At 42.9% G+C, this 27,334-nt stretch overlaps 1 protein-coding gene across 2 annotated transcripts; it reads right to left on the bottom strand.

The window, feature by feature from the left end:
* Positions 1-46: 46 nt before the first annotated feature.
* TPH1 (tryptophan hydroxylase 1) lies at positions 47-26,834 on the bottom strand. Of its 2 annotated transcripts, none has more exons than XM_038139210.1 (11): positions 26,816-26,834; positions 10,507-10,644; positions 9,365-9,548; positions 7,930-8,030; positions 7,192-7,259; positions 5,733-5,929; positions 5,126-5,261; positions 4,503-4,629; positions 3,298-3,393; positions 2,757-2,890; positions 47-2,433 (listed from the first exon to the last, which is right to left on the bottom strand). In XM_038139210.1, the coding sequence occupies exons 2-11, from the start codon at positions 10,624-10,626 to the stop codon at positions 2,259-2,261; spliced, it is 1,338 nt and encodes a 445-aa protein (XP_037995138.1). In that variant the 5' UTR covers positions 10,627-10,644; positions 26,816-26,834; the 3' UTR covers positions 47-2,258. The 2 variants fall into 2 exon arrangements, with proteins under 2 accessions (XP_037995138.1, XP_037995137.1); XM_038139209.1 differs by lacking the exon at positions 26,816-26,834 and adding an exon at positions 14,316-14,619.
* Positions 26,835-27,334: the final 500 nt, after the last annotated feature.

Here is a 27,334-nt window from a genome sequence, read left to right on the forward strand (position 1 = left end):
TTAACACCCAACCTTCCCCCATCAAATTGTTTGCAGAGACATGAGCTTTCCTGCCGTGTTTATTGCTACGGTGCCAAAGTAAAGGGCCTTGGTGGTTCTGATAATTATCAGCAACTCCTTTATTTCGTTGACATTTAAACCTCCACAATGGTTTAAAATATTTAAATTGTCATTGTTTTACGGAAGGTTTGGGTGGGCGAAGCCAAACATACACATTGTTAGTGCCGTGGAAGTGCAGCATCTCGGTATTACTTCTAGCAGTTTACTTTTTCTTTTGCTACACACATGCAAATAAAGATACAACTGCTGTTTTTACAAACTATTTTAAAGTAGGTGCTACTTTAACAAGTTTAAGAACTCCTACCTGAAACGTATACATAGTTCAGACAAGGCTTGAAGTAACACAGACCTATGTATGTTTCAACAACATCATAAATCCAGTGTTCTTAAAACTGTAGCTGAATATTAACAGTTATCACAGAAGCAGACAAAACAGATCCTCCCTAACTACTCACTTAGAGGAAGGTTTCTTCTTTAGAAAGACAAAGTTCCTAAAATCTATTTTTAAATTAAGTGCAATGTAAGCCATAAATGTTGTAGACCGTAATTCTACATCTTAAATGCTCTTTAAAACAAAGTTATAGTGGTCTAATAGCCACAGAAAAATCTATCTAGTCTTCATTTAAACAGTGAGTATTCTTGGAAATGTTGGCCTGGCAATTGCTTATGGAGCAGAGGTGTCCTACTAGAAAGCATATGAAACTCAAGCTAATTTTCAAGCACAGAGGTTCCATGAAAGTCCTTTTAAGTTCTCAAGATCGTGGACTAGCATCTCCAGTGTATTTAAGATTTCAAAACATTCTTCCAGCGCGCTTTCTGGATTTCCTGATAAGATTTACCTATGAAAAAGCCAGTGCCTAGGGTGCTGTTAAATACACCCTGCACATCATAGATCCCCCACTCAAATGTCTCACATCCTGCACACATATCCATGCCAGAACAGGGGCAGCAGAGGCTTTGTACAGCTCTGCAAGGTGCTTGGAACTGTGGGACCCTCGACACAAGGCAGTTTGCTGCTGTGCAATGCAGACAATTCAGCGGGACACTGCTTCCCCACACTTCTAAAGTGCTCTTTAGGATCAGGTATTCTTTACACTCCAAGGTATTTTGTTGCCTTCATAGCCACAGAATTCCTAGTAAATGCTTGGGCCTTTCAGTTATAGTTTGACTGATAGGGAATGAAGGTGTTCAGGTCAAGTAAAGAAACTAAATGTATATTTGTGCAGTTTGTGCAGGTCAAAAAAGTGACTGAGCAACCAACAGGATATTTATTTTTACATCAAGCACACTGGTCTATGAGCTTTGGGTGGTTTTTTAAACTTTGATGTTATTGTAGAGCAAATTAAGCCATTTTGAATATGAAGTTGCAGTTTGGAAATGGTTTTAGGCTTTATGCTAAGTCAGTGCTTGATGGCTTGCTGTATTTTTTGCTAAATTAACTCAATCAGGAAAAAGGCAAATGGTATCTCTGTAAAGAAAGGTCTTCCCTCAGGTGCAATATCAAGGACAGCAACAAAAATCCTGACTCTTAACCAATACCAAATGGCTTAAAATAAATGTAATTAGGATTTCATGCAACAGCTGTATCTCTGCTTTACACTAGAAGCATGTCAAACATCACATTTGCAACTCTTTGTGGCAAGAATAATCCCTTTGAAAGCAATATTTGACCCCTCCCTTTTATCATGTTGAACCTCCAGCTATTTTTGTCCTGATGCCTGCATTGTAATCATTCAAGTCTCAAACACAGAAGCACAGGCTTTGAAACACTGAATTACTACAGCTTCTACACTGTCAAGTCTTCAGCACCACACAATCAGTAGCACAGACTGCTGGAGCCAGAAATGGAATTCTCCCTAGGGTGAATTACTCCATTTTTGCCTCATAAGCCACCTCCTGCAGCATCTGATCCCAGTCCTGATGCACAGACCACTTTTTTCTCCAGTCTAACAATTTCTCCATTCCCCTACAAGCTTCTAAAAGGCAATTCTGGACCTTTTTTACCTAAGGGGGGTGGATGAATGCATTTATGTGAGGAAATTTACAGAGAGCAACAAGACAAAATTGTTATATTCTTATGGGCCATTCCCTCTTCCATGTGCGAAGGAGTGAGTTCTGCATGCAACACATGATATGCCTAGAAAGAAATGAGTGGGGGAAAGGGAAGAATTGGCTTGCAGCCCAGTGCTGGCAGGCTGTTAAACTTCCAGCTGCTTGCCCATCTTGCTGAGGGCGTCGCTGACAATGTCCAGCTCGTGGCGCAGCTCGTTCACCACGCTGGCGATGCTCTTCGTGTCTTTCAGGACCTGCACGCTCTGAGTGTAGGGGTTGTACTTCACCCCAAAGGGACGCTTGATGGTTTTTGCAAACTCTCTATTGAGGCAAAAAAAGAAAGAGAAAGGAGTGTGAAAGAGTGTGTTATAACCAAAAGAGGGTGTTACACCACAAATGCATTCTCTGTATGCAGCCAGTATCAATACCCACTTTTCTAAAGTATTTTAAAATAGTCCTAATTGTTATATATCTCCCACCCAGTATCTGAAAGACCAAGAAAATACTAGCCAAAATTCCTTTACTGTGAAAAATAGTTATAAAACTGTGAGAAGACTAAAAGGGTTTGGTGCTGCTACAGAGCGAGAAGTAAAACCCAATCTGCTCTTATAGCAAGGAGGGCGGTGGGGGGGCAGAAACTGTACCTCATCTTTTCCTTTGCTTCTTCAAAACTTTCAGAAACAAAGTAAACCTCCTGGAAAGTTGTAATGATACATTCTTGCTTGCAGGTGACCTTTGGATCAAAAGGTTTGACTTTGGCGCTGTCAGAGAGTGAGTGCTGGTAAGATGTTACCATGGGTCAGAGGAACATCACCATCCAAAGAATCCAGCAGGAAGATGACATGTGATAAAGTGAATAAAAAGGATTATGTGAGATTATTTTATTGCATCTCATCTTAAAATTTTTATCTACAGATGAACAGTGATTAAAGCCTAACAAACTGAATTATTCTGAACATTCTGTCATATTCTGCAAGTTTGGGTGAGAAAAGGGACTCCACAGACACAAGGCTTGTGTATAAACAAGAGCAATATTTTCAGAATCTGGTTAAACCAACAAAACTTGGATCTGAAAATAGTTACCTGGACTGTAACATCAAGAAATTATACTTCATAAAAAGCAGGAAGAAACTATGGCAATAATGATGAAGTACAAAGAGGCAAACAAGCAGTAGCCATTCTTACCTTGAGCTCACTAATGGAAGAGAGCAAGCCAGCCCCATAAACTCGTAGCTGTCCCTCTTGCTTGCACAAGCCAAACTCTACAGTGAAGAAGTAGCACTGAAACATAGAAGGAAGTAAAACAATTCAGCCTTCATCAAAGATGCTGTGGTGAACTAGATGGGAGCATTTATATGTGTAGGTAGCCATCAAATAGCTGCAAATATCAGAGACTTATCACTCAGTTATCCTGAGACATTTAAAGAGGAGGAATGCAAGAACGGAAGGATGAAGAACCACAGGATGGCATGTTTCTTATAAGAAAGGTGGATATTACAGATCACTCAGCTGGGCTGGAAGATGCTAATGCCAGTGCAAACATTGAGGTGTAAATCTCTTTTGAGAAATGGTGACATGAAATCACAGCCTCAGCTTAAAACAGTCCCTGGATAGAGAGAATCTCTGAGTGAGTGAGAACAGCCCACTGCAGTTTGTTTCTCATTTGCTTGGTGTACTGTAAAATTAAAGACATTCTGTTTGCTGAATTTCAGGATTTCTGCAGCTATACAGGAAGGAACACTGTTTTCATAGATGGCTTATTTCTGCTCCCACTGAAGGTAGTACAAGTTTTACCACTAGCTGCATGACATGGCAAAAGAAATTTTTAAAATCAGCAAGCTAGTTCTTGCATAACTGGCAAAGATTATTTTTCATCAAAATCTACTTTTAATCTTAAAATACTCCTGCCAAGTCATCCAGAGACTGATATCCAGAAAATTTGTTTGTATTATTTTATTTTCTTGGGTGAAATGTATCTAATGCTAGCACTCACCACATTCAATCCCATATAATTTCAATTAATTCTACACATTAAAGAACTAGAACACTTTCAAATCATTGAATCGTATTCCCAGAAGAAAGAAGACTTTGTCTGAAAGAAATAGACCATAAAATTTCAGTCTGCAAGAAGTAATCTACCACTAGAAGCTGAACCATTACTTGACAGTAGAGTGAAGAAAATTATCAATCATATAAACTTTAAAGTGGGGTTTTTTTCCTAGCATGGAAAATTTTTTCATGCTTTAAAATCCAGGGACCAGTGAAACACAAAGATCTAGCAGCTGGTGTGGCTAACGTTGACATGAGGCTCCAAATTTATTCGATGTCATAGGATCAGCCCAGTGAAGCACAAAGCTTGTGATGGAATCCGCGGGCACTCACACACTCACCGTTGCCAGTTTTTGGACAGCCTCATCTGATGCCCCAAGTGATGCAAGACCAATTTCCTGGGAGAACTGAGCAAAACTGGGTTCAGCCAAAAGAGGGACATGGCCTAGGAGCTCATGGCAGGTATCACTAGAAAAAGAAACAAAACAAGAAATCTCCTGATTTGTCTCTGTGGCAAAGTGAAAAAGCAGCACCACTGAACAGATACAATGTCTTGCATTAAACTTCATTACCCAAAAGACAGAAAAGCTTCACCCATTTCTCTGACAGCAACTGAGCAGATCATACCAACCCTATATAAAGTGATCAGATTTTCAAATGAAGGTGCCCAAAATTAAAGTCTGAGCTCCCTATTTGTAAGGCAACTGGATATTAAACTAACTGCACACGATGCTATCAGTAAGAGATCTCCATTTTCAAGCTGTACTTTTGAAAATCCTGCACTTATGAAGGTGGCACTTCAGCCTGCTGTAAGTTCATTACATTCAGTGTGAAGGCTGAGTCTTCAGCACCTTAAAAATAAGTTTTATGCTGGTGTTCTTGAACAGCTTTTAAGTAACTTGGCTCTGGGCAAGCAAGATTAAAAACTTTCTCACAAATTCCACCCCAAGATTAAATGACTCACGGCTCTGGTGTATAGAGAGGGTCCGAGCTGTGTCTGACATACTGAGTGCAGTGAAAAACTCGGAATGCCAATCCTGCCAAGAAGTCTCTGGGTGACAGATATCCAGCCACGGGGCGAATGGTGAAACCTGTGCGCTCTGAAAGTGACCAGAGAAGCTGTATATTAGTTTTGCACAGGATGTGCAGCATTGTCAGCTTTCCTGGTGGAGCTGAGGTGACAGCCACAGCACGACCTTGGCTCAAAAGCACATGGGAAAATGAGGCACAATTAGAAAAATTAGACGTAGGCTTGAGAATGAGCAACATTTTTTAAAATGGCCCTACCTCTATGCCAGTGGATTTCCTTGGATTCCATGCCTAGAGTCAACAATACAACCAGGTATCTCCTTAGCCAATCCTAAAAATCTTGTCAGACACTGTCCCTCAAATGTCACTGCATGCACTGAAGACACAATACATTAAAACATAGATGGCCAAAAGACCTCTTAAAGGACCAGAATTAATATAAGTCATCAAGGATGTTTCCTTGTGCCCACAAAGTGGTGGGATTTGCAGTGGACCTCAGTTTATTTTGAAAACCAGAAAATTGTAGAAACCCAGCACATTACCTTTCAGGAAGCGGGACACATCTTCCAGCTGGGGGATATTGTCCTCCCTGTATCCACAGTGTTTGGTGAGCAGGGGCAGGTTTTTAAGGTACTCTCTGCAGGCATAAGTTGGGTAAAGATTGTTCAGCTCTCGGTACACAGTTCCCCAAGTCTTGATCTCCTCCTCAGTGAATTCAATCTTGGGGATTGGATCACCACTGCAAGGAGAAGAGGAAGAAAGGACACTCCTTAGTAAATGGCTAATAAGAGGTGACTCATTTACCTACTATTAGCATTTAACACCTGTATGACTGTGACATCTGGCATTAGACTGTCAAATACAGTGAGATTGGGTCTATATCCTGGAAAGCTTTTAGTCCAAGGACTTGCCTTTTTTTTTCACTTTAACCAATTGTCAGGAATCTTTGCATTGACCTCACTTAAAACATTGGTTCTGTAAACAATTTCTTAATTATTTAATGACAAGAGTAAGGTTTAAAATACCTACACAATCTCTTCACAGCTTCAGGAGCTGATAACACATCCTTTTCCATGTTGGATTTCTAAGTCTGCAATTATTTTCCATTACCCTTTTAATTTGTTTTAGGAAAGAGAATTCCCTACATTAACAACACTGTGTGTGACAGCAGCTAAATATACACATCAGGTAAAAATCATGCTTCCGTGCAGAGGAGACCAGTGCCTGTCTGAGATTATTTACTTTAGTGTCCCTTTCCTATTTAGTCCTCAGGACCTTGGATAAATTGGATTATGGCAAGGCCAGTGTTACACTGCATTTCCAGGGTCAGCCAGGGAACTGGCATGGAAAATGCTTTCCCAAGGGAATCTCTGTCAACAACAGGTTAACAGTAATCAGCTTGGGACTGTGGTAACCAGTTGCATTAAACACACAATGCAATAGAACTCTAAATACAGACCTTTTCTAGGTTATTTTCAGTTGAAGAACTTGACACCTAAATTCAATCAGGCCACATGAAAATCATGTTTAGAAAGAATTTACAGCACTGGGTTATGAATCTCTTACTGCTTTAAGAGCTCCACCCCCTGCCAAAAAGCATCTCTAAAGACAGAAGCTCTTAGAATTTCTTTTCACAGAAAACTTCTTATCTACACATCACACATGCTAGTTTGAACCAGGAAAGAAAATTCAAGTATTAACATTTGCTCAGAAAGTTTACTCTCAGTGGTCACTGGGCTGTACATTGGGATTTGCCTCTCCTCCCTCTCCTTTGCAAAGCAGCTGGCTGAGCCACACGGCCTCAGGCTGACCAGAGCTGCCTCGATCTACCTTCTCATCTTGCCTCACATCTCCCTTCCCTTCACCTCCTTGGCTCTGATCCCTGAGCTGAACCTGCATGTCTCAGCCTGATCTGAGCCCAGGAAGGTGAGCTCCTCACAGTCCACTCTGCTGTCACTTCAAAGCACCCAGAAGGCTTCTTCCAGAAAAATTCAAGCTTACTGTTTGTAGTTCATAGCCAGGTCTGCAAAGTACTTTCGCCTCTTGCGATAAACATTGTCTTTGAAACCCTGATGGGGAGAAAGAAAAACAGAGTTCAATGAGTCTCCTAGCCATAATAAATAAATCAATTTAAAACAGGACACTTGGCATTTCTTCAGTTGGGGAATGGAAAAGTATGATGTGTAAAAATGGAAGGAGAGGGCAGGAAACTCATAGCTGTGATCTGAAATGTTTAATAGAAGTGAACTGAGCAAATGCTCCAAAGTAGGACTCAGCTGATTTATACAACTATATATTCTGTAGAGAAGGATTAATTTTATTCATATCAGTATTTAAACAAAGTTTGTTACTTGCACGATTACTCAAAATTACAGAACAAATTGCCCATTTTCACTGCCCAAATCCCAGTTTGGTTTCTCCAGTTAGGAAGAAAGAAGGAGGAGGAAGAAACCCTGCCTCAAAATAAATTTTTTTTAGTTTCTTTAATGTGTCTGTGGCCACTCAAGGCCCAGACCTGGAGTTCTTTCACAAGTAAGCCCCGTAGAAAAGCATAGGAACTGAATTCATTCAGTCTTCCCTGAACAAACAAAGAGATGTGAAATCCCCAAGAGAAGGTGCTCAGACCCCCAGAGACACCATTGAGGGCAAAGAGAGGGAGGAGGAAAAGCTGCAATTTTTTAGGTCAGCTCCATGATGTTTCAAACTACGGACTGGGTGTAGGGAGGGAAAAGTACTCACGGGATGGTCGGCATCCAAGTCAGAGCCGTACATCAGCACCCGGTTTGCACACTTATCCAAATCTGAGATCTTCTTCGGAAACCAGGGAACGTTCTCCATGCCTGGGGAAGGCATGGAATCCACAAGGTTATTAATAACGCCCAGCGCGCCGAGGGAGGAAGCGCTGCTTTCAAGTACGGCTATGGTGGTTACGGCTCACTCCATAAATTCAAGGGGCACGAATAAGACAAGGGAGTCCTCTGCCTATCTGGCACCAGCCTCCAGCTCACACTTCCTCCTCGGTCACTGCCTGCAGAGCACAGTCGGCCCCAGAGCCTCTGGGAAGGAAAGCTAGCATGGGTTTCTCTGCTGTAGTTAGAGCAGCGTCTAGAGGATCCCATGGAGACAAAGTCTCCCTGTGTATAGCTGCTGGGAATCTTGTAGGGCACAAAGGGTGCAAAGGAGGACAGAAGTGATTTGTCTGTGGTCCCTGGGCAGAGTGGGAGCAGGTTAGAGTCCTCTCATCATGTTTTACTGACCACGGGAAATGGATGTTTCCCCATGGTTATGAACATGGGAAGCACCCAGTTTTGCCTTTAGGGGTATGGGGGGGAGGAGGAACAGGAGGCCCTGCTGCCTGAGAGAGGAGCATCATTACAGTTTTGCTACCAACTACTTTGGAGTTATTTTTAGCCTAGGAGTTTTTTGCTAAGCCCTTGGCAGAGCAGTTAATACACTGTTTTTCTGCCTCAATGCTCTTCAGTTTACTTAAAAAGGTCAGGAGACTGTTTAGATTGAATTTCCCCTTACTTAGGGCTAAAGTAAGCCATTTTATCCAAGAACTCCAGATCTCTCTTTCCCAAGCACAATGAATGAAAAATTCATGGGACCAGCTTCCTGCTGCCCTGAACTTCGAGCATCTCTTTAATTAAAAGTAAAGGTAAACATGACATGTAGTATCTAAGGGTAAAAGGCACCTCTGCAATACTAATATAGGTAGCCAGTTATAACAAAAAGTGGGTCAAAAAGACAACAAAATCAAGAACTAAATGAGGAAATTGCAGAAACCATCTTGCACTCTCCCCAGCGTCTGAACTGAACTGGGACCTGTCAGTATCACACCTCTGCCATTGCAGTGTACTCGGGCCCTGCACTCAGACTTTGCCCACAGGCCAGCCTGCTTTGACCTGCACGGATGCAGGGCTCCCACTGGTGCCAGCTGTGCTGTGCAGGGAGGGGACAGGAGCATAGACAGCAGACACACATTTTGTAACATCCTGACACAGCCTGAAATCCCAGGTTCAGGCCAGACTACACTCACACATAACACAGAAACAGGTACCTGGCAGCAGGTGCCTGAAGACACGACACAAGTGCAGGTGTGGACAACCATACAAAGATTTCAAACCAGCACATTTGGAAGTGCATTTTCATCAGAACTGCCTTTTGTACCTACCATCTTCCTGAACAGTGAAATGCTCTGTTGAACTCACAGAGACAATGTTGACGTGGGATTTCAGGAGCTGGAAAATCTCGTTCAGCTGTTCCCTGTTACTGTCACAGTCCACGAAGATCTCAAACTCAGAATTTCGTCTCTTGGACTTCCGTGACTCAATGTGCACCAGATTTACATGCTTCTCCTGTTTAGTAAGAAGCAATGTTCTCAAAGAGATAGGCTAAAAACAATTGACTAAAAGTTAAAATAGTTTTTCAAATTAATATTCTACTGCCATGAACTATTCACCACTTCTATGAAGCTATTTTAGTTAATTGGATCTCTTGATAGCAATTTGCTTATTGGAGGGGGGGAAGGTTTAATTTTCTATTCAGAAGAAAATGAAAGCAAACCTGTATTCTTTCACTTTTATTTGCATTCAGGAAGCACATAAAGACACAGTCAGGAGGTTTAAATTCATAGACCTTTTTCTTTTATCCTTCCCGTAGGAAGCTGATTAGCAAAATTCACCAAAATGCCAATCAAGTCACCATATAATTATCTCACAAGCAAGCAAGGGATTTAAAAGCAGTAGTTTTCAGGGCATTAGTTTCACTTTTCTTTAATCTGAAGAATTATTTAATCATGTGTTTTATGTTAGGAACATTGAGAAATCTCCAGGCTAAAGCACGCAGAGCCACACAACAGAGCACGGTGGCACTGCACATATTCCTCACACGGCACCTGCCCAGCAGCTGTGCAATTGCAGCTCCTCTGCCACCTTCAGTCTGGCTGGGCAGTGTGGCAAGGGCACTGCACACAGTACAGATCAACACCCCAAGTGTCTGCCTGCCATCAGCGGGGGCTTCAGACCACCTCTTATTCCCAGCAAAACCATTGAGTGCCGATCCACTTGTCATGAGGGGAAAAGACAAACTTCTCTCAGTGTATAGTCTGTGCAGATAAGAGTTTCAGCCAGCCATCATCTAATTTCTGAGGCACACATTTGCCTTTGTGGGTAATTTTGGGTGCCAGGTGGGAGGCAGGTTAAGAATCACATCCTTATTAAATGGATGTAATCAATTCTAGCGTGTTTCAAAACTACCCTTACAATTTAAAAATGCAGAGCTGCTGTGATGACCATAAGATTACAACATACATACCTGAAAGAGTTTTAATGCTTTTACAAGTCCTCCAACTTCATTCTTCAAGGAAAAAATGATGGCTGTCCTTCCTCTTTCAGATGCATGGTCTTCATTCTCTTTGTTATCTTCAATCATCATGTAAGCTGACTTATTTAACTAGATGCAAACAAGAAAAAAAAATTGTTTAATGGTTTAATGCAGAAAGTGTAAGTTTTTACATTTCAGAGTGTCTTGGGTAATGCTGCACTTTGATCAACCACAAAAGGAAAATTATGAATTCAATTATTACACAATAGGAATAAAGTTAGTCACAAACAGAATTTGTGAGAGACTGAAATACCAGATATCTTTTTTTTTTAGTTGAATGATTTTATGGACATCTTTATTCGTTCCCTAGGATGCAGGAAGTATTTTCAATGTACAGTTTATAATTAGCATTGCTACTGGGAGGAAGGGGAGCAATAAGATGTCAGCAGAAATAGTACCTTGAACAAAACACTTGTTAGCAAGTTCAGTGAACACTGGCAAAGAGAATAATCCAAATCCCACAAGACACAGGTAGGAAAAGATGAATCAGGATTCAGTAGATCAGAACTGAAAAATCACTCTCTTGTTACATAACTGTAGAGCACTGTTTTCATAGGGCAAGGAGACAAACCTAAGGAGGTAAAATGTTTTGCTGACCAGAATCTGTTGGCTATAGAGACAATCCCTCTCTGATCAACCACAGCCAAGCTGCTCCATCTGCCATGTCCCCTAATTCATGCGTCAAACCCTTGGCACAATCAGCCAAATCACACACTAAAAATTCAGACCGTGTGGTTTTGTACCTCCCAAGTGAACACACTCATGGCTGTGTGGAAATCAGCAGCTATCACAGATCATATTCTTAGCTACCTGTAGCCGGGCCATAAATAGAGAATACTGAAATTCTCTATTTATGAAATAGTATGTGAAACATAATACTGAAACAGTAAAGAATGGGGAAAATGCAAATTAAGAAAAAATATAAGGCTTATGAGCAGAGACTGTCCCTCATATGTCTTCAAACCTTGCAAAAAAGAAAGAATAAAAAGAGAGGTTTCTGAATGAGTCAGTGAGAAAGAGGACAGGAACAATGAAGGCACATTGTTGCTATTTGGAATTATTTTTTGATCTGACACAACTTTAAAGATATCACTATCTTGAGACATTTTCAGAAATGAAAAGAGCAAAACAAAAATGCAAACAAAATGCACCAGTTCCTTTGATTCCCTCATACAGTCTCTCCAACTTTAATGATGTAATGAAAATATTTGGATTCCTGGCTGGCTTCCCACTTCTAATGAGTTGCCACAATATCATGAGCCTGGACAACAGTGTCAGGCCATCACACTCTTTCTCATCCACCAAAGTCAATTAACTCCATCAGCTTGAGTCCAGACACCAATTTTCTGCTGGAAGTGTGGGGCAAGCCCAGTCAGGGTTCAGCTGAGAGCCTGCAGGTTTCCCAGCTCACTTCAGTGTCAGATCACCATTGCAAGAGCCAGGAACAGGCACTGAGCAAAGGCACTTCAAGCAGAAAATAAAAAGCTACAAACACCATGATTACATACAGGTCATGGGCTGTTTTCTCAGGTGTGAGCCAAATGCTGTTGTGTGAGCCAAATCCTGTTCAGATGGTGCTGCTGTAGGAGAAGCAAAGTCTCCACTACAAGTAGAGTTAGGCGGTGGTCTTTGAAGGCAATAAATGCAGGACTGGTTTATTGAAGAGGCTAAAATGCAGCACGTTGGCTTGACTCCCCATCTGTGATCATTGACTTCAGCCTGGATCAGCCTTTATGAGATTTGGCACAGTTGTGTGCAATGTTATGAGGTGCACAGCTGGGACAGACTACCCTCACCAAAAACATATGCTCTTCTTTTGTGTTTTGCTGCTGCAACTGACACTGTGCCTAGGACCAGGTGACAGCATCTACCAAGTTATATGTTTAAGAGATCAATGAAGAAAATCAACAAAACATAGAATGTTCTTCTATCGAGCTCTAGAAATGACCTCTAACTTAGGAATTACAAGTTGGACAGGAGAAATTGAGATGCTTACAATGCCAAATGCACACCATATACATATTTAACCCTACACCAAAGCTCATCTTTTGACTTAATTAAAAAATGAACTGAAGACAGTAATGCAGCAACCATTTGGGTGCAAGGCAACAGGAGAAAATGGTAACGCAGAAACAATTCCTCTCCTCCTGTGGCTGCACTTCACTTATATTTTAACCTCTATCAGTAACTCAGCAACCCAGCCCTAATAAGATCTGAAACTTTTCCTTTGCATGGTAACACATTTGAACTTTTTGGAGGGTGAAGGGAAAATTAATATTGCATTGATGTTTTTTATTAATGATGCAAATCATTAACTGATTTTCCACCAGCCTGACTCAGTCTTGATGAAAATACACAAACACAGGTATATTCCAAGCCCTTTATTTAGACAGATAATTAGGTGCTGTCCATTTAAAGATTTCACTTTTGGGGACCCATAGCAATTATCTTCCCTTTCTTCCTCGCCCCAAAGGATGTTCACAGAGAGAAAGATCTATGAGGGTGCATATTTTGTGCTTTAATTCTTTATATTAATGGATAATCAGGATTTTAAATTATCCAAACATATTTGCCTAAAAAAATTACATTTCAATTCATAAATTGAAGATGAAAAATTATTTTCAAAATATTGTATACTGATTGACATTATTAATGATTAATAAAAAATGTCAATGGGCATTTTGTATTCACTTCCCTTTAAGTAACTGCTTACTTTGTTGTTGTCCTTTTGACACAGTTCCAGGGAAGGGTGAATACACAATGTTAGGAGTGACCACAACTAGATATCACATCACATTTTCCAGCTACACCAAAGTTCTTCCTAAGATTTAGCTCTCAGACACCAAACCAAAAGCTGTGCTGAGCAGCTTATTTGTCTTCCAGGTATCTGAGGGATACAGCAAAGCAATATTTTTGTGAAACTTTATTCCATTACTGTCAACATTCACAAGGAATGTCACATCTTCGCAAGGAATTTTACAGACTTTATCAAGTGCACAGTATCAGTTACTGCAGCCAGTGCTGCTTTTATCTGATCTCTGATGCACTAAGCAAATTCCCACTATAATGTGGAATAAGCAAGGAGTTTTTCTGGGTTATATCACACCCTCTGTCTCCTAAGCAATGTTACACCAAAAGTTGCTATTGTTCTACCTTAATTTCAAATGCTTGCATTTACACTTTGAGATTCTTTCCCCTCTCTTTTATCCAGAAACAGCAGCTCCATCCCAATCCCAGCGGCACTGAACGCTGCCACCGACGCCAGAGGAGCCTCACCCCAGGTCTCTCCAAGTACTCCTCTCCAAGTAACCGGGCCAGAAAGCTCCCATTTTTCCCAAATCCCCGTTCCGAGAGCTGCAACAGCGAAGCGCCCGAGCCGTGACTCCACAAAAGCGGCTTTTACCCCGCGAGCCAGGACCGATCCCGGGGCCGGGCAGCGAGGATCCCATCCCGCACTCCCCGTGCCCGTCCTGCTCCCCTCACCTTCATCCCGCTCCCCCCGAGTCCATCCTGTTCCCTTCATCTGTGTTCATCCCACACTTCCCGTGCCATCCTACTCCCCTCACCTGTGTTCATCCCACACTTCCCGTGCCCATCCTGCTCCCCTCACCTGTGTTCATCCCACACTTCCCGTGCCCATCCTGCTCCCCTCACTTGTGTTCATCCCGCTCCTCCCGTGCCCATCCCGCTCCCCTCACCTGTGTTCATCCCACACTTCCCGTGCCCGCCCCGCTCCTCACCTGCCTGCCGGGGTCCCGCGGGCTCGGCGCCGCCTCCAGGGATCCGCCGCGGCGCGGCGCGGGGTGCATGGCCGGGCAGGCTCAGGGCAGCGCCGGCCCCGCCGGCTTTATGCAGGGGCGAGAGCCGCCCCTGAGCGAGGGGAGGGATGCAGGGAGGCGGGGGAGGCGCTGCCCGGCCCAGCTGGGAAAGGGGCGCCTTGGCCCCCTCCGCGGTGTTCACCCGGTTTGCAGAGCAGAGATGCTCCGGCGCAGCCAACACCCGCTGCCCGTCACTGCAGCCCGCAAAAACCCGCACGAGAAGAAGCCCTTTGCCTCCTGAGTTACACCTCCTCGGTCACCCGGACAGGGTCACCCGAGAGGGGTCACAGGAGACTGACTTTTTGCGGGTAACTCTAGGGGTTTTGCAGGTCACATAAACTTGCACACCACGGGGCTGAGAGGAGCGAGCGTTTGGGTGGAGGGGGTCCTCCTCCACCGTGTCCGCACAGGCGCTTCCCAATGCTTGTGCATTCCCTGTAAGATGCTCCGTACGCTGCCTGTGGGAAGGGGAAGGCAAACTGCATCAGAAGTGAGAGGCGGTGAGGGCTGGGCCTGGAGCAGAGGGGCTCTGAGCAAAGTGGCCTCCAAGGTTACGGGGGACCCAGCAGTGTCCTAAATTCTCGACAGCACATAGCGAAGGTTGTAGTCCCAAAGAGGAACCCAGTGGACAGGTGTATTGAGATCTTCACTAAAAACAGCTGTGCATTTCTGCTGTGAAAATAAATTGCAGCGTATTCCTTCTTTTCTCAAAACCTCCTGTGCATACAGGAAGAATAACTACATTTCTATTAGCAGAAAAGTGCATCTTTTCATGTCACTTATGTTGTAATTTATTTTCTACATATATCTAGATGTGTTTATAGTATAAAAATTCATGGTTTTTCGACTCCAGTCCTCACTGTCTCACCTCAACTTGGCAACATTAAGATAAGGGGATTTTGGTCCTCAGCAGGAGAGCCAAAACATTCCCCGGGAACATAATCTCTTGGAGGCGTGAGGAGTCTCTTGGGGAGGAGATATTGATTATTTTCTATTTGAGCTGTCCAAAACCAAAGACTCTGATCCTTTTTTTTTTTTTTTTTTTTTTTTTTTTTAACATTCAAAGAAATACTTAAAATCAGCAGCAACTAGTTTCACTCTAATATACTGAAGTGTCTGGAAAACTCCCCAGTATCTTTCTCTTCAGTGCCTAAAAGATTTTTTGAGGGTTTTTTTCAGCTAGATCCCTTAGACACTGGTGTAACACACGTGGTAAATCATATTGATTAAACAATATAGAGGGTGACACCTAACCCAGGCAGGCACAGGCACACCAACATCTGTGATGATGATATCAGAGTCTTCTTTCTTCCTAGAAGGATTGAACTTCAAACAATCCTGTTTCTAGCTGGAAACAGTGACTAGCTCAGCCCTTCAGACACAGCACGGGCTGGGAAGGATGACATAGCTAGAAAAATCCTTTTTTTTTCCAGTTTGCTAATGGGACATATTTTGTCACCAGATGCTTCAATTTTCCCTGCATAAAGAAAATGCAGTATTTATCAATATGTCTTGTCTCTACAATAGGCATTTCACATCCTTCCTGAAGAATAAATCTCCCCATCAAATGAGCTGACTCAGAAAGCAAACAGTTTGTAGGATCTTTACCCAGACCCCTAGGTGTGTGAGAGCCTGGTGTTAATGACAGATCTGTAAACATGGGCCCAGTAAGACACTTACGGTAGAATATGACTAATCTGTCAATTTTCCCTAGCTCAAATGAAGCAATAATAATGGGGAACCCACGGGCAGCCTGACCTATAACTGCTGAAACAATGGGAATGAGGTCAGGAAGGCCAAGGAAATTTAACCTAATATGAAATGTATTAGTTGCATAACGAGATAACTGGGGTGCCCAGAGTTTTGGGGAGCAGATTAAAGCTGATTCACTGATTCAGTAAGAAGTGCTTGTTCACCATAGCCAATGCCCCCTGGTCTGAAAGGGCAGAACCACAAAGCATGAGCAGAATTGATTGCAGCCTGTTTCCACTGGGTGCTCACTGGAGCCTGCTCTGCTCCTCTCCACCCAGAGTTTCCAGCGCCTAGGAATCTGTGGATGGCTGTATAGGAGAACTACTTAAAAGGTTTTTCCAAAAGCTGAATCTTCACAGTTCTAGAATTGGAGGGTTTTGCAAAACCCTCACTCTGTCACTAGCACAGCTGCTGCTTTGTGTTTTCACACACAGAGAAAAATTTCTACCGTTTTCCTAAAGCTGGTAGTGTATTCTACCATTTAAGAATGGTGGCTTGGTGCTCCTCAGCACAGAAGAGAGCAGTATGGCACAGCAGTCAGGTATGGAGACAGCACAAACAGGGCAGCAAAATGCACAGGAACCACCCTGCTCATCCTGGCAGGAGGTGGCACAAGCAAACACTGACCCAGAAAAGGTCTGAAATGTGACCTCGTTTGTCTGCAGGAGCACTGAGGCAAAGAGAGGCCAAACGTTTTCAGTGGGATGCCAGAAATCTACACAGACCCTGAGGTGGGAAGGAACTGTGAAGCACAACTGGGGCGTCAAAACCATAGGGAGGGAGGCCTCCCCTAATGGCACAGGAGATAAGGCAATACAGGGATTGATTTTTCTCTAAAGCCTGCAGGAGATTTCTCTCATATAGCCTCTCATGCACACAAAGCCCTCCAGACAGATAATCAGCACCTGAGGATGAAGCACAGGTCTGACCCTGCTCAAAAGGAGGTCAGGCTGATCACGTTTTGCAGGACAGGGCTTTGCCATGTGCAGCTGCCACAAAACCTCTCTCACTGGCACAGAGCAACCATGGCACCGTGAAGGCTACCAGAGTGGCTTCCACTTACATTTCCCCTCCTAATTCCTCATTAAATGAATGCTCCTCACTTAGTTCCAAGTGAGAGGGTGGTGTCAGACTGAAGTCATTGGACTTTTCTCAGTCTTCTTCTGAAGCAGCTCCAGGAACATCAAGCATCCCCAGAAGAGACCATGAGTCTATTCCTCCTTCCCATCTGCTAGCTCAGAGGGGACTCTGCTCTAGTTTTCAGAGAGTTTCTGTTTTGTTCTTCCAAGCAGAAACTTGACAGCAGAGTTTGAAATCAAACAGTGGTTCTGACACTTGGGGGTACACATTTGTAGATAAATGCTCTGGAGCTTTTTAGGCTGAGAAGTATTAAAACCAAGCTGTCACACCTCCAGATCTTCCCCTCCCTAGAAAGCCACATAGTAAAGGGACCCATTTTGCTCTCTGAAACACAACAACACAAACCTTCTGCCCTACCTCTCCTCTTCCTCCCACTCTGAGAAAGTTTGTTCTCTGTGGGTCAAATATGTAGTGACTCAACTAACCTGGCACATTTTTCCAGACGTGACACAAATCTTGTATTTACCAACACTCTGAGGAAGCTGGTCTGGGAGAGGAAAATAAAGGTGAAAAAAAGAAAAATCAGTGTAGGACAAGGGTTCCACTCTGGGGGAGAGACAGAGTCAGAGGATGATTTTGTTGAACTGGTCAGGCAAGAACATTGAAAAGCAGGTTGAGAACGTTCCGTAAGGATATTAATCTTCTGCTGAAATATAAGATTATCTACTTGAATGCAGCAAGGCTGAAGGAGAGAATCAATCAGCCCTAAAGTCTTCTCAATCCCATCAAGGTTATCAGTGGGAATTACCTGATCTCCCCATGTGATAGGAGAAAGTGCTCTAATCTCCAATAGGGCAATTTCACAACATCACTTCTGAGGTATAAACCCCCTTGGACTTTTTTTGGCCCAGGCATCCGCCTTTCCAAGCAGGACCATTTGTCTGAGGCAGAGGGGCCACTTGAAACTTTTCCAGAAAAAGGTATGAAGTGGTAACTCCCTGAACAAAGCAGGCTTAATATGACTAAGTACCAAATCTGCTCTCATCATAATTACTTTCTCCAGAGCACACAACTGAAAATTCCAATCACAGCCCTCTGCCTTTCTGTTAATTAACTGCTACAGACAAGTTATGCCTTAATTTCATGGCACTTAGACAAGCACTGTGGAAGTTACAGGGAAGAGTGAAGATGAGCATCATGCAGGCCTCTGCACAGTTTGTTTTGCAGTATAGGTTTTATGGCTCTTCCTCATATTCTGATGGAATTTTTTCAATGTCCTTTTATACTGATGCCCAAAAAACTGCTGGTCTGAAAGTCTGGCTTGGTTTTTTTCTACTGATTTTTAATACTTATAAAGCATTTATTGTCACAACACCCAAGCAACAGAATTCACTTCCAATCATTTTCTAACCTACATTCCCTCAACCTCTGACTCCTCTCACCTAAAGGAGGCAACCTGTCATTGTGGCATTTACCTAAATGCAGGGAGTTAAAAAGCTCCAAATCCAAAGCTTTTCAAACTTTCAAAGAAATGTATGGATCTGAAATCTTGAAGTCTTTCTACAGAGAATTCTTTCATTTTCTCCCTTCTGTGAACCACGGTTCTGCCAACAAACACTTTCCAGAGCAATTCACCCAGCCTTTCACCAGCATGAGGCTGTGACAGTGTCACACTCTGAACTCAGAGTAGCCTCTGAGAAATGCCTGGATGGCTCAGTCCCTGAGAAGGGAACCACATCCCCATGAGGATGGCTTAGCAAGCAGTTAACAATTCATGCCACTGAATAGTTGTTGATTAATAAAGCATTTCATTCATAACCAGTTAATATGCGACAAAAGGAAAAGGGGATTCCAGTTATGCAAGTATTTAAAACATTTACAAATATCTTTTTCCAATGAAAAGTGCAAGAACCAATGAGGTAAATTACCCTCTCATCGTGTCTCAGCCAGCTGTAGTATCAACAGCCTTCAAGCACACTTATTTTGAAAAGCCAGAGCTGCTGTGTAAATCTACTGAAGCACAGCCAGCCAACAGACCATGCACTGTTTGTATATTTGCTTTGGACTGTTTAAAGAAGCAATATTAGCCCTTTCATCTGAGGCAGGAAATATTTTTTCATTTCATAAAAGCTAAATAAAATCACAAGTGACATGAGTTACTTACTGCTCTGAGCAAATAAGGTGTAGTTTTTCCTGACAGCACCTTTGTAAACTCTTTACAAAAGGTTAGTTTAGATGCTGCTGGACAATGGACAAAACAGGCTCTGATTTGTTTTCTCTAGCGAAAATAATATCACAAAATTAATATCAATCAGCTACATTTCAAACCAAGGTATAGTCTGGCTGGGAACCAAAGTCCTGAAAGAGCTCTTTGCTCCAATTACTCTGGAGTTACTGGGTACAGAAGTGCCAATTACAACTCCCTTTTATTTCCTCATCTGTTCAGGGTTGGTCAAGTCACCCCAAGTTAAACATGGTCCCTCACTAGCCAGCAGAGTTTCCCTGTGTTACTAGAGCAAAGAGGATTTAGTCCAGCCAGAACGTCAACCAGGCATGGGGAAAACCAAGTGGAAAAGCTGAATAAGCTGATCTACCTGCTGGAAATGCAGCGCAGCCTGGAGAGGACAAGGGAATACTGCATGAAGCCTTGCAGATACCGCTCTGCTCAGGCTGCCCCTGCAACCCCTGTAGCTCAGGCAGGGCTGAAGGGGAGGCTCCCAGCTGGTTTCACAGCAGGCTGAGCCAGGTCACAGCTCTGCACTGCACCAGTCTGAGGGATACAGCTTGGCCTCAGCTCCAGAGCCCCAGCAAGGGTGGGGAGGCTGAGAAGCTGCTCAGTGCTGATGGCTCTGGCACCAGGCACAAGGTGCAAGATGCCCAACTTGAAAATGCAAAAAAACCAAAGCATCCAAAAAGAGAGGAATGTGCCAGAGCTTAAGGCAACCTCAGCCACCACCACTGAAAACAGCCCCTCATGACATTCAGGGATTACTTCTGACCAGGTCCTGATACTTCTCCATCCCTAAGGCACAAATGATAGTGGAAGTGGACTCCATTCATTGAGGAACCACCCTGGTACCATTATTTCTACTACATTATCATTACAAATCCTCAGGAGTTATCCAGTGCTTTCACATCATAGACGAGCACAAAGCAAAAATAGTCAAATGCATAAATAAGGCTGCTGATAAGAGCAGTCACAGAGTGTTTGTTAACCTCAGCCTGTTGGCCTAATTAGTAGAACAGCAGCATTTTGTGTATTCAGAGTGAGGTGGAGAAGCGAACAAAGGGGAAAGCTTTGTACTCACTAATGATATGAGTAAGCAGAGCTCAGAAAGCCATTCAGCAGACTTTGATCCACTCAGGAAAGAGAACAAGAGCTCTCCAGGTACTTCTGACACAGCCTCACCACGGGCTTGGGCCAGGAACCAGCTTCTGCCTTATTCACATTAGTTTAGGAAGCGTATCCAATGTTAGGTTTGCTGAATGTCAGAGCAGGCAGACTGTATGCCGTGTGTTTCACACACCCTAAACATAGCCAGGCCAAGGGAAATCAAGAGATGACTCCAAGGCCCAAACAATCATAGAAGACATTGAGTTTGCCTGTTGCCGCAGGTTTTTGTGTTTCACCCCCGTGCTGAAGATGATCAGCCATTCTGAAACGGAGGCCGTGGTCAGCTTGTTCATTCCTAGCCAGTCTGTTAAAGTCCCTCAGGGCTTCACACCAAAGTGAGCTCAGAGGATCAACCATTCTCTGTTCACAGATTTCAGACACCCCTCATCCCCTGAAGTCCTGAAATCATACAGGAAACAGATGACAGAGGGCAGCCTCTGGTCTAGACACTGGCCATTGACCAGCATGAACAACATAAATTAAATCACAGTCACTTTTTGCTCCAGGGATGGAAACCAGCAATGTAAAGCCATCAATTCACAGCAGCAACTTTAAACACACTGGCAGTTGTAAAATGTCCAGCCTCAGAGCTGTGAAACACATCATCATTTCCAAGACTGGCAAAAGCTGTTCATCTTGCTGCGTTCTCATGACAGATATTTTTTCCCCTCTGAATTTCTTTTATCTTATTAGATTTTAGTTCCCATTATAGTTAGGATAATTTTGTATTGGGGCAAAATTAATTAATTTGGATCAAAGTAAGACTCCCTGAAATGTAGCACTAATGAGTCTCATCTGCCTGATTAGAGAGCTTTGCTTTTAGGGACACTAGGTACAAAATTTTATTTCAGAGAAATAAACATTATAAGATTATTTAAGGTTGAAAGCATTAGCTAAATAGTAACCAGGATCATGGATAAAAGATTAGGGTGGCAAACTGTGAGCAGACTTACAACTGACAAGGGGATGCAACTGTAGACCAAAACAGGCTAATGAGGATTTGTCAAAGAGGTGCAAGCAGAGCTCAGTGCAATTCACAACAATATATTTAGTGAACTGACGCTGTGCCTCCCCTCTAGTCACAATTCTTTTCACCTATTCACATGCTAGTAGGGACTAAATGGAAAAGAGTTATGGATTGGAAAAGACAGTAGCAATTTCTAGAAAGAAAAGATGGGAAAAATGTTCATTCTGGATGAGTCAAACTAATCTTTAATATCTGGCAAACTACATAGAAAAATATTTGCTTATTTTTAAATCTGATTTTAGTCAAGAACAAGTTGTGTTAATCAATGTTGGCTTTGATTTGTGTGAGAATTACTCCAGACAGCAAAGGGAGTTAAATAGATTGGGTATTTCTCATTTTTATTAGCCTTCTTCATCCCGTCCATTTTCTCTTACCCCATTAGTACAAACAGTTAAAAAAATACAATCTAGAATTAACTTCCCAAAAGACAGGAGCAAATTCACCTGAAAAACCACATGGTAAATAGAGTTATCGGGGATTTTCTGGTAAATTTATTGTAGCACACCATAAATGACATCTGCACAGCCACCTGCTGGGTCACTTCTGAATGACAAACACATGACATAGGTACATGCAGTCGAATATAAGGGAACTGCCTTCCCCAAAGCCACATCTCCCTCCACATACCTCTCCAGCACAGACACAAGACTAGGAATGAAGACATGGTGCTTGGAGAGGGCAGGTCCCAGCTGCTGGCAGAAACAGCTCCATGTGAGAGGAGGCAGGAAGCCCACAGCTGGACAAGGATATGTTTTACACCATGTCTGTGACCAAAGAAACCACTGTAAATTTGTGAGTGTGCTCTCAAAGGCACCCAGGCAGGAGCTGAGCAGCACAACTTCACAGGCACCACCTCTGGCTGGTGGAAAACCATCCAGACCTGCAGAGGAATCACACCGAGGCACCCAGGGCCTGCACAGCTTTAGGCAGTTACACACAAAAAGCCTTTGGATAAACCAAGTGAATTTGAACCTCTTCTACCTCTTTCCTCTGTTTTGATAAGGTTTCAATCAAACATTACCATATTTTGTCAAAATTACCTTGACCTGCAACAGGCAACACTGAAACCATGACGTTTCTATCCTTTTGCAACCTAACACTGGAAATCAAATTTTAAAAATCTCATTTCAAACACCCACGTGTCATCTTCTTCTGATGTCATGCGTACTGCACCTGTGCATAATATTCCTCCTGCCAGCCTTCTGCATTAAGTCAACAACAGCAACAACAAAGACCACTGTGCCTGTTATTCATAAGCTTTTTGTTATCTCACGGAAGACGCAAAAGGGCCCAGAGCATGTGCGGGAAGGATAGACCTTTGTTTAATTTAATTATATTTACTTCTTTCAAGTCTAAGTAAACTCAGGGATCAGCAGGTCAGAACTGATTAATTAAATCATGACAGCATTTCCTTTACCCTGTGTGGGCAATCACATCATGCAGTGTCACATTCAGCTGGTTCTTCCAACAAAGCACCCTTAACCTTCACACTGCAGAGAAGAAATAAGTCTGCCTCCCAGGTGACACCGCAGCATTAAGAGCTCTTCTAATGCAAAAGCTGACAGCTGTGGAGTAGCACTGTGGTTATTTTCAATTCTTCCATGGTGGGGGTTGACTCCTGATCTGTTGGTTAAAGTTACTGATAAAGCTGCAATAAAAGATCTAGTTCTGATCCTTATATTTCCATCTGGTTCTGATCCTTATGTACTCCATCACTGAGTGCTGGACAAGAGGGAAGCGAGCAGGGTGGGCTCCAAAGCACATGTGCACAGACACACTGCTGGATGTTGTCCTCACCCACCTGCTCTGCTGTCCAGGAAGGGTGGAGAAGCAGGAAAGCTGCAAGAAGTTTGCCTCTCAGGGTTACCCCTGGATGCTCTTGCTTGTGTCCATAAGCACATGGACTGTGCAGGAATTGGCCTGGACAACTCCAACCCTTCTCCAGAGCAGCTCAATGCCAGTATATTTTGCATCTATCTCCCATCTTCTTTTAAGACTTGTGAGAACCTCTCCAATAAGGGAAGAAGGAAAAGGACAAATCTTCCCTTCATTTGGGCTTGGGACTCTCCCACAAGAGCAGCTTACACCACACAGTGCCAATACACTTACGTCTCTCAAAGACTTTCCTTGGACCCACATCATTTTTCAGCTCATAGGCTATCTCCTATATGTTTCTTTTTGTCTATGCATAAATGTCTTCTATCTACTAACCTCACAAAGCCAGACTCCTCCCTTGCTCTTCCATGTTTTCTCCATTCATTTTTCCTTTCCTATTATTCCAGCCTTTTCTGTCCACTACTGCTCTTCCTTCCTTTCAGCCATTGTTATGGCTTCATTCCAAATGACAAAATGGAGTCATTTTGCAGGTTTTTTTCATTCCCACACAATCTGAAGTGTTTGTCTCTGTTTTCTACTTCCTTAACTTATTAAATCAAAATCTTTAATAATCAGGCTGGCATAAACTCAAAATGTCTTCCCATGGCTCCTGTGTCCATCCTTCCCATCTGACTAATGAGGAAACTCTCTGATGTTGAATAAAAGAGTTTGTGCACTACAAAGAAGTTTTAATAGAAAATGAAACCTTCTGACATCACTGGCTAATTATAATGCAGCACTGTGGTTGTATTGCAGGGCAGGATAAAAGTGTGCACGTATTTCCTGCATGTTTCAATATCCTCCTATTGACAGAAGATAGGGAGACTGGTCTGCTACTGGAGGCCAGGAAATTATTTTTCTGATTTCATTGGAATAATTGACAAAAGAATTTCCTTTCCATGTAAGGTTAACAGATGGCTTGTTAAAGTTACATCTTCTTTAAACAGAGCTGTCACCAAAAATTATATATATGACAACAAAAATAATATTGATACAAACTCACTGCAAAATTAAAATGAAGTTTGCATAACCTGAAGCACAGAATAAATGACTGCCACTATTGCAACACGGAACACCAAGGTGCATTTGCTTTTCTAAGATTTCCTTGGAAACTGGATGAAAGGACATAAATTGGGGAAGTGTCAACTTGGGACTTAAATTACCATGGGCACAAAGATGCAGGCAGTCACTGTGCCTGTGCCAGGAGCAGGCTGCTGCAGACCAGTGGGCAACACAAGCACCAACCCTGCAGGACTCTGCTTTCACAAATTGCCTCTGTCATGCTCAAGACCTATGCCAGGCAAGGGCTTGCAACACCTGACTGCCTCACCCCCATCATGATTGGGCTCCCTGAAGCCTCACCCAGCCAGCAAAAAACAAGTGGGGAGAGTGGGTGAATTAAAACCACAAATTTAAAAAAAAATCCAGCAATACTCATTAGCCCATCTGCTGTGGTTTTCAAGACCTCGTGTTCACCTTAAGCTTGTCTCATTTCCATAAGATCAGGAGAAACTGCAAAGGGAATTCAGCTTTGAGAACAGAAAATGTAATCAGTGTTAGACTTTTGATAGGTGACTGCACACCACCTATTCCACCTGAACAGATCTAGAATGCTAGCATAATTACTGATACCTTTCTCCTTCAACATCATACTTATTGTTTATCCTCTTTGTCAGGATTCTTCCAGGCTTTTCCCTATTTGCCTTCTTTCTGCAGTATCTTTCTCTACTACTGCTATCTTCTCTTCACAGCCTCCTACCACTGTTACCTTTTCTTTGCAAGCTCTTTCACAGTAGCCTTTGTATGAAATTCAGGCTTTACTGAGCCATCACTAAGACCTGCAGCTCACATGCAATGACCTGGGAGAAAGAGAAATGGATCCCCACTGGATTTTCTCTGCGTTCATTCATTTTCTCCGCAGTAACAACTCGGAAGCAAACCCGATCTCTTACCCACCTTAGATGTCAGCTCCTTGCATTATAAAACCTGCTTTCTTTTTGCAGAAGTGAATCAGGGAGGGAAACAAAAGGAGATGTAGGAGCAGTATTTCCCACTGCAAAACCTCAGTGGATAGCTGTTGGCAATAACCTGGTTTGTTTGGCCATGCTGGTGATGTCAGGTTCGCTCAGCTCATGCCCCGTTGGATCTGACTGAGGGGTTTTGCTCTCTGCGGGCTGAGGCATGTGGCTGCCTGGGCTTGCCTTCACATGAAGGGCTTTTGGGAAGTTGTATAACATCACAGCAGGCTGGTCCTTGCCTCAGGTGTAGCAGGTTCTTCCTTTCTCACTGACTTTGGTAGAGCACGTGAATTTCATCATCATCGCCAACAAAGTGAATAGTAAATGGCGAGCACTGAAAAAGGACATTTAATTTTGAGGGAGAAATAAAAGGATACATTAGGGAACTGCTAAAAGATCCTGCTCTAGGAAAAAAATGCAATTATTTTGGTGAAAAATAAAAGACTGCTGGTTTTGTAACTCCCTTTAGCAGCCAAAGTAAGGGTAGTGAGAAAGAACACAGATTTTCCAGGCAAACAAAACCACAGTAACACCTCCATACCTTTTAATGCCAATATAATAAACTATGAAGGTACTTCACTTAGAAATAAAGAGTTTATCTTATTCTTTCTTTTGAATGCAGCTTAGTTTCAGTGACAGGTGATTATAACAGGGCTGTTTCATCTTACAAGGGACTCACCACAGCACTTAGACAAAATATGAACTAAAATAGTAGTGACAGAAAATTAAGCAAGCAGAGTGACATAGATATGGAAAAGCACAGAAAAGAGCTTTTTAGGTTTCATGGAGAAAGAAAAAATTTGCATCATGATTATTGAGCAAGCATTAGGGATATCAACAACCACCTCCTTGCACTGCCAAAGGAGCAGATAAAGCATTCCAATGCCACTGGTTTTTTTCCCACATCTCATTTCTTTGGTTTTGTGATGCTTTGTCCCACCAGGAAAAAGTTACAATGTGGAATAAAGATGCCACATGTGCATAAAAGTTGAATCCTATCTTTGAATGCAATTATTATATGGATCTATTGGGTCTTATTCAAAATGAGGCCTTCCAGTCTGCTTTCTGCCTCAATTTTCTATGACTGCTCTCATGCCACAAGTCACATCCAGCTCTGTCCAAGCAGGATTGAACTCTTGCTGCTTTAGTTCAATGCTTCAGATACCCACTTGTGTTCAGAGCTCTGCACAGAGCAGCTACAAATACTTCTCATTTCTCCCCAAAGGAGGATGTTCTGGAGTTAATCAGATCTTTGGTCTGGAAGAAAGCTGCTTACCTGCTTGTAGACAGACAAACAGCCATTCTTAATCAACTTGCCTAGAGAGCTCAGGCTTGCCAGTGCGTGTCAAAACAGGTCTAGGAGAGGGAATTAAAAAAAAATTCTAAACTCAAAACACCTCCCTGTCCCTCCCCAGGAAAAGCCCAACCCCACCAAAACCCCAGACACATGCTGCTCATGAAGCACAGGCCAAGGGAGGTCCCTGCTGGCAGGATGATGAAACACACGTGCACCAGTTCCAAACACATCATCCACCTACCCCCACAAATCATTTCTTCCCTCTCTGAACCCCACAAACACGGCACAGTTACCTTGCACTCACCCTGGCACCAGCCTCATTCCCAAAGCAGCGCCACACCCACCGCACAAGGGGTGGGCAAAGAGGGAATCCCAATCTCCAATTCACCACAGGCATCAAGGATAAAAATTCCCAGCATACCTGGATTATCATTCTGCTGAAGCAAGGCTGACTGACCATGCCTGCAGCTCCTTCTGTTGCAGATGAGCAGGAGGATG

This window comes from Motacilla alba, chromosome 5, assembly GCF_015832195.1.
Source record: "Motacilla alba alba isolate MOTALB_02 chromosome 5, Motacilla_alba_V1.0_pri, whole genome shotgun sequence".
In the NCBI taxonomy this organism is placed as follows: domain Eukaryota; kingdom Metazoa; phylum Chordata; class Aves; order Passeriformes; family Motacillidae; genus Motacilla; species Motacilla alba.

Coding starts and splice junctions, on each gene's coding strand:
- TPH1 (XM_038139209.1), bottom strand. CDS start 14,384: ATGCACCCCGCGCCGCGCCGCGGCGGATCCCTGGAGGCGGCGCCGAGC. Junction 9,549..10,506: donor AAGCATTAAAACTCTTTCAG/GTATGTATGTTG, acceptor CTTACTAAACAG/GAGAAGCATGTAAATCTGGT. Junction 5,930..7,191: donor CTGGCTATGAACTACAAACA/GTAAGCTTGAAT, acceptor TTCTCCTTGCAG/TGGTGATCCAATCCCCAAGA.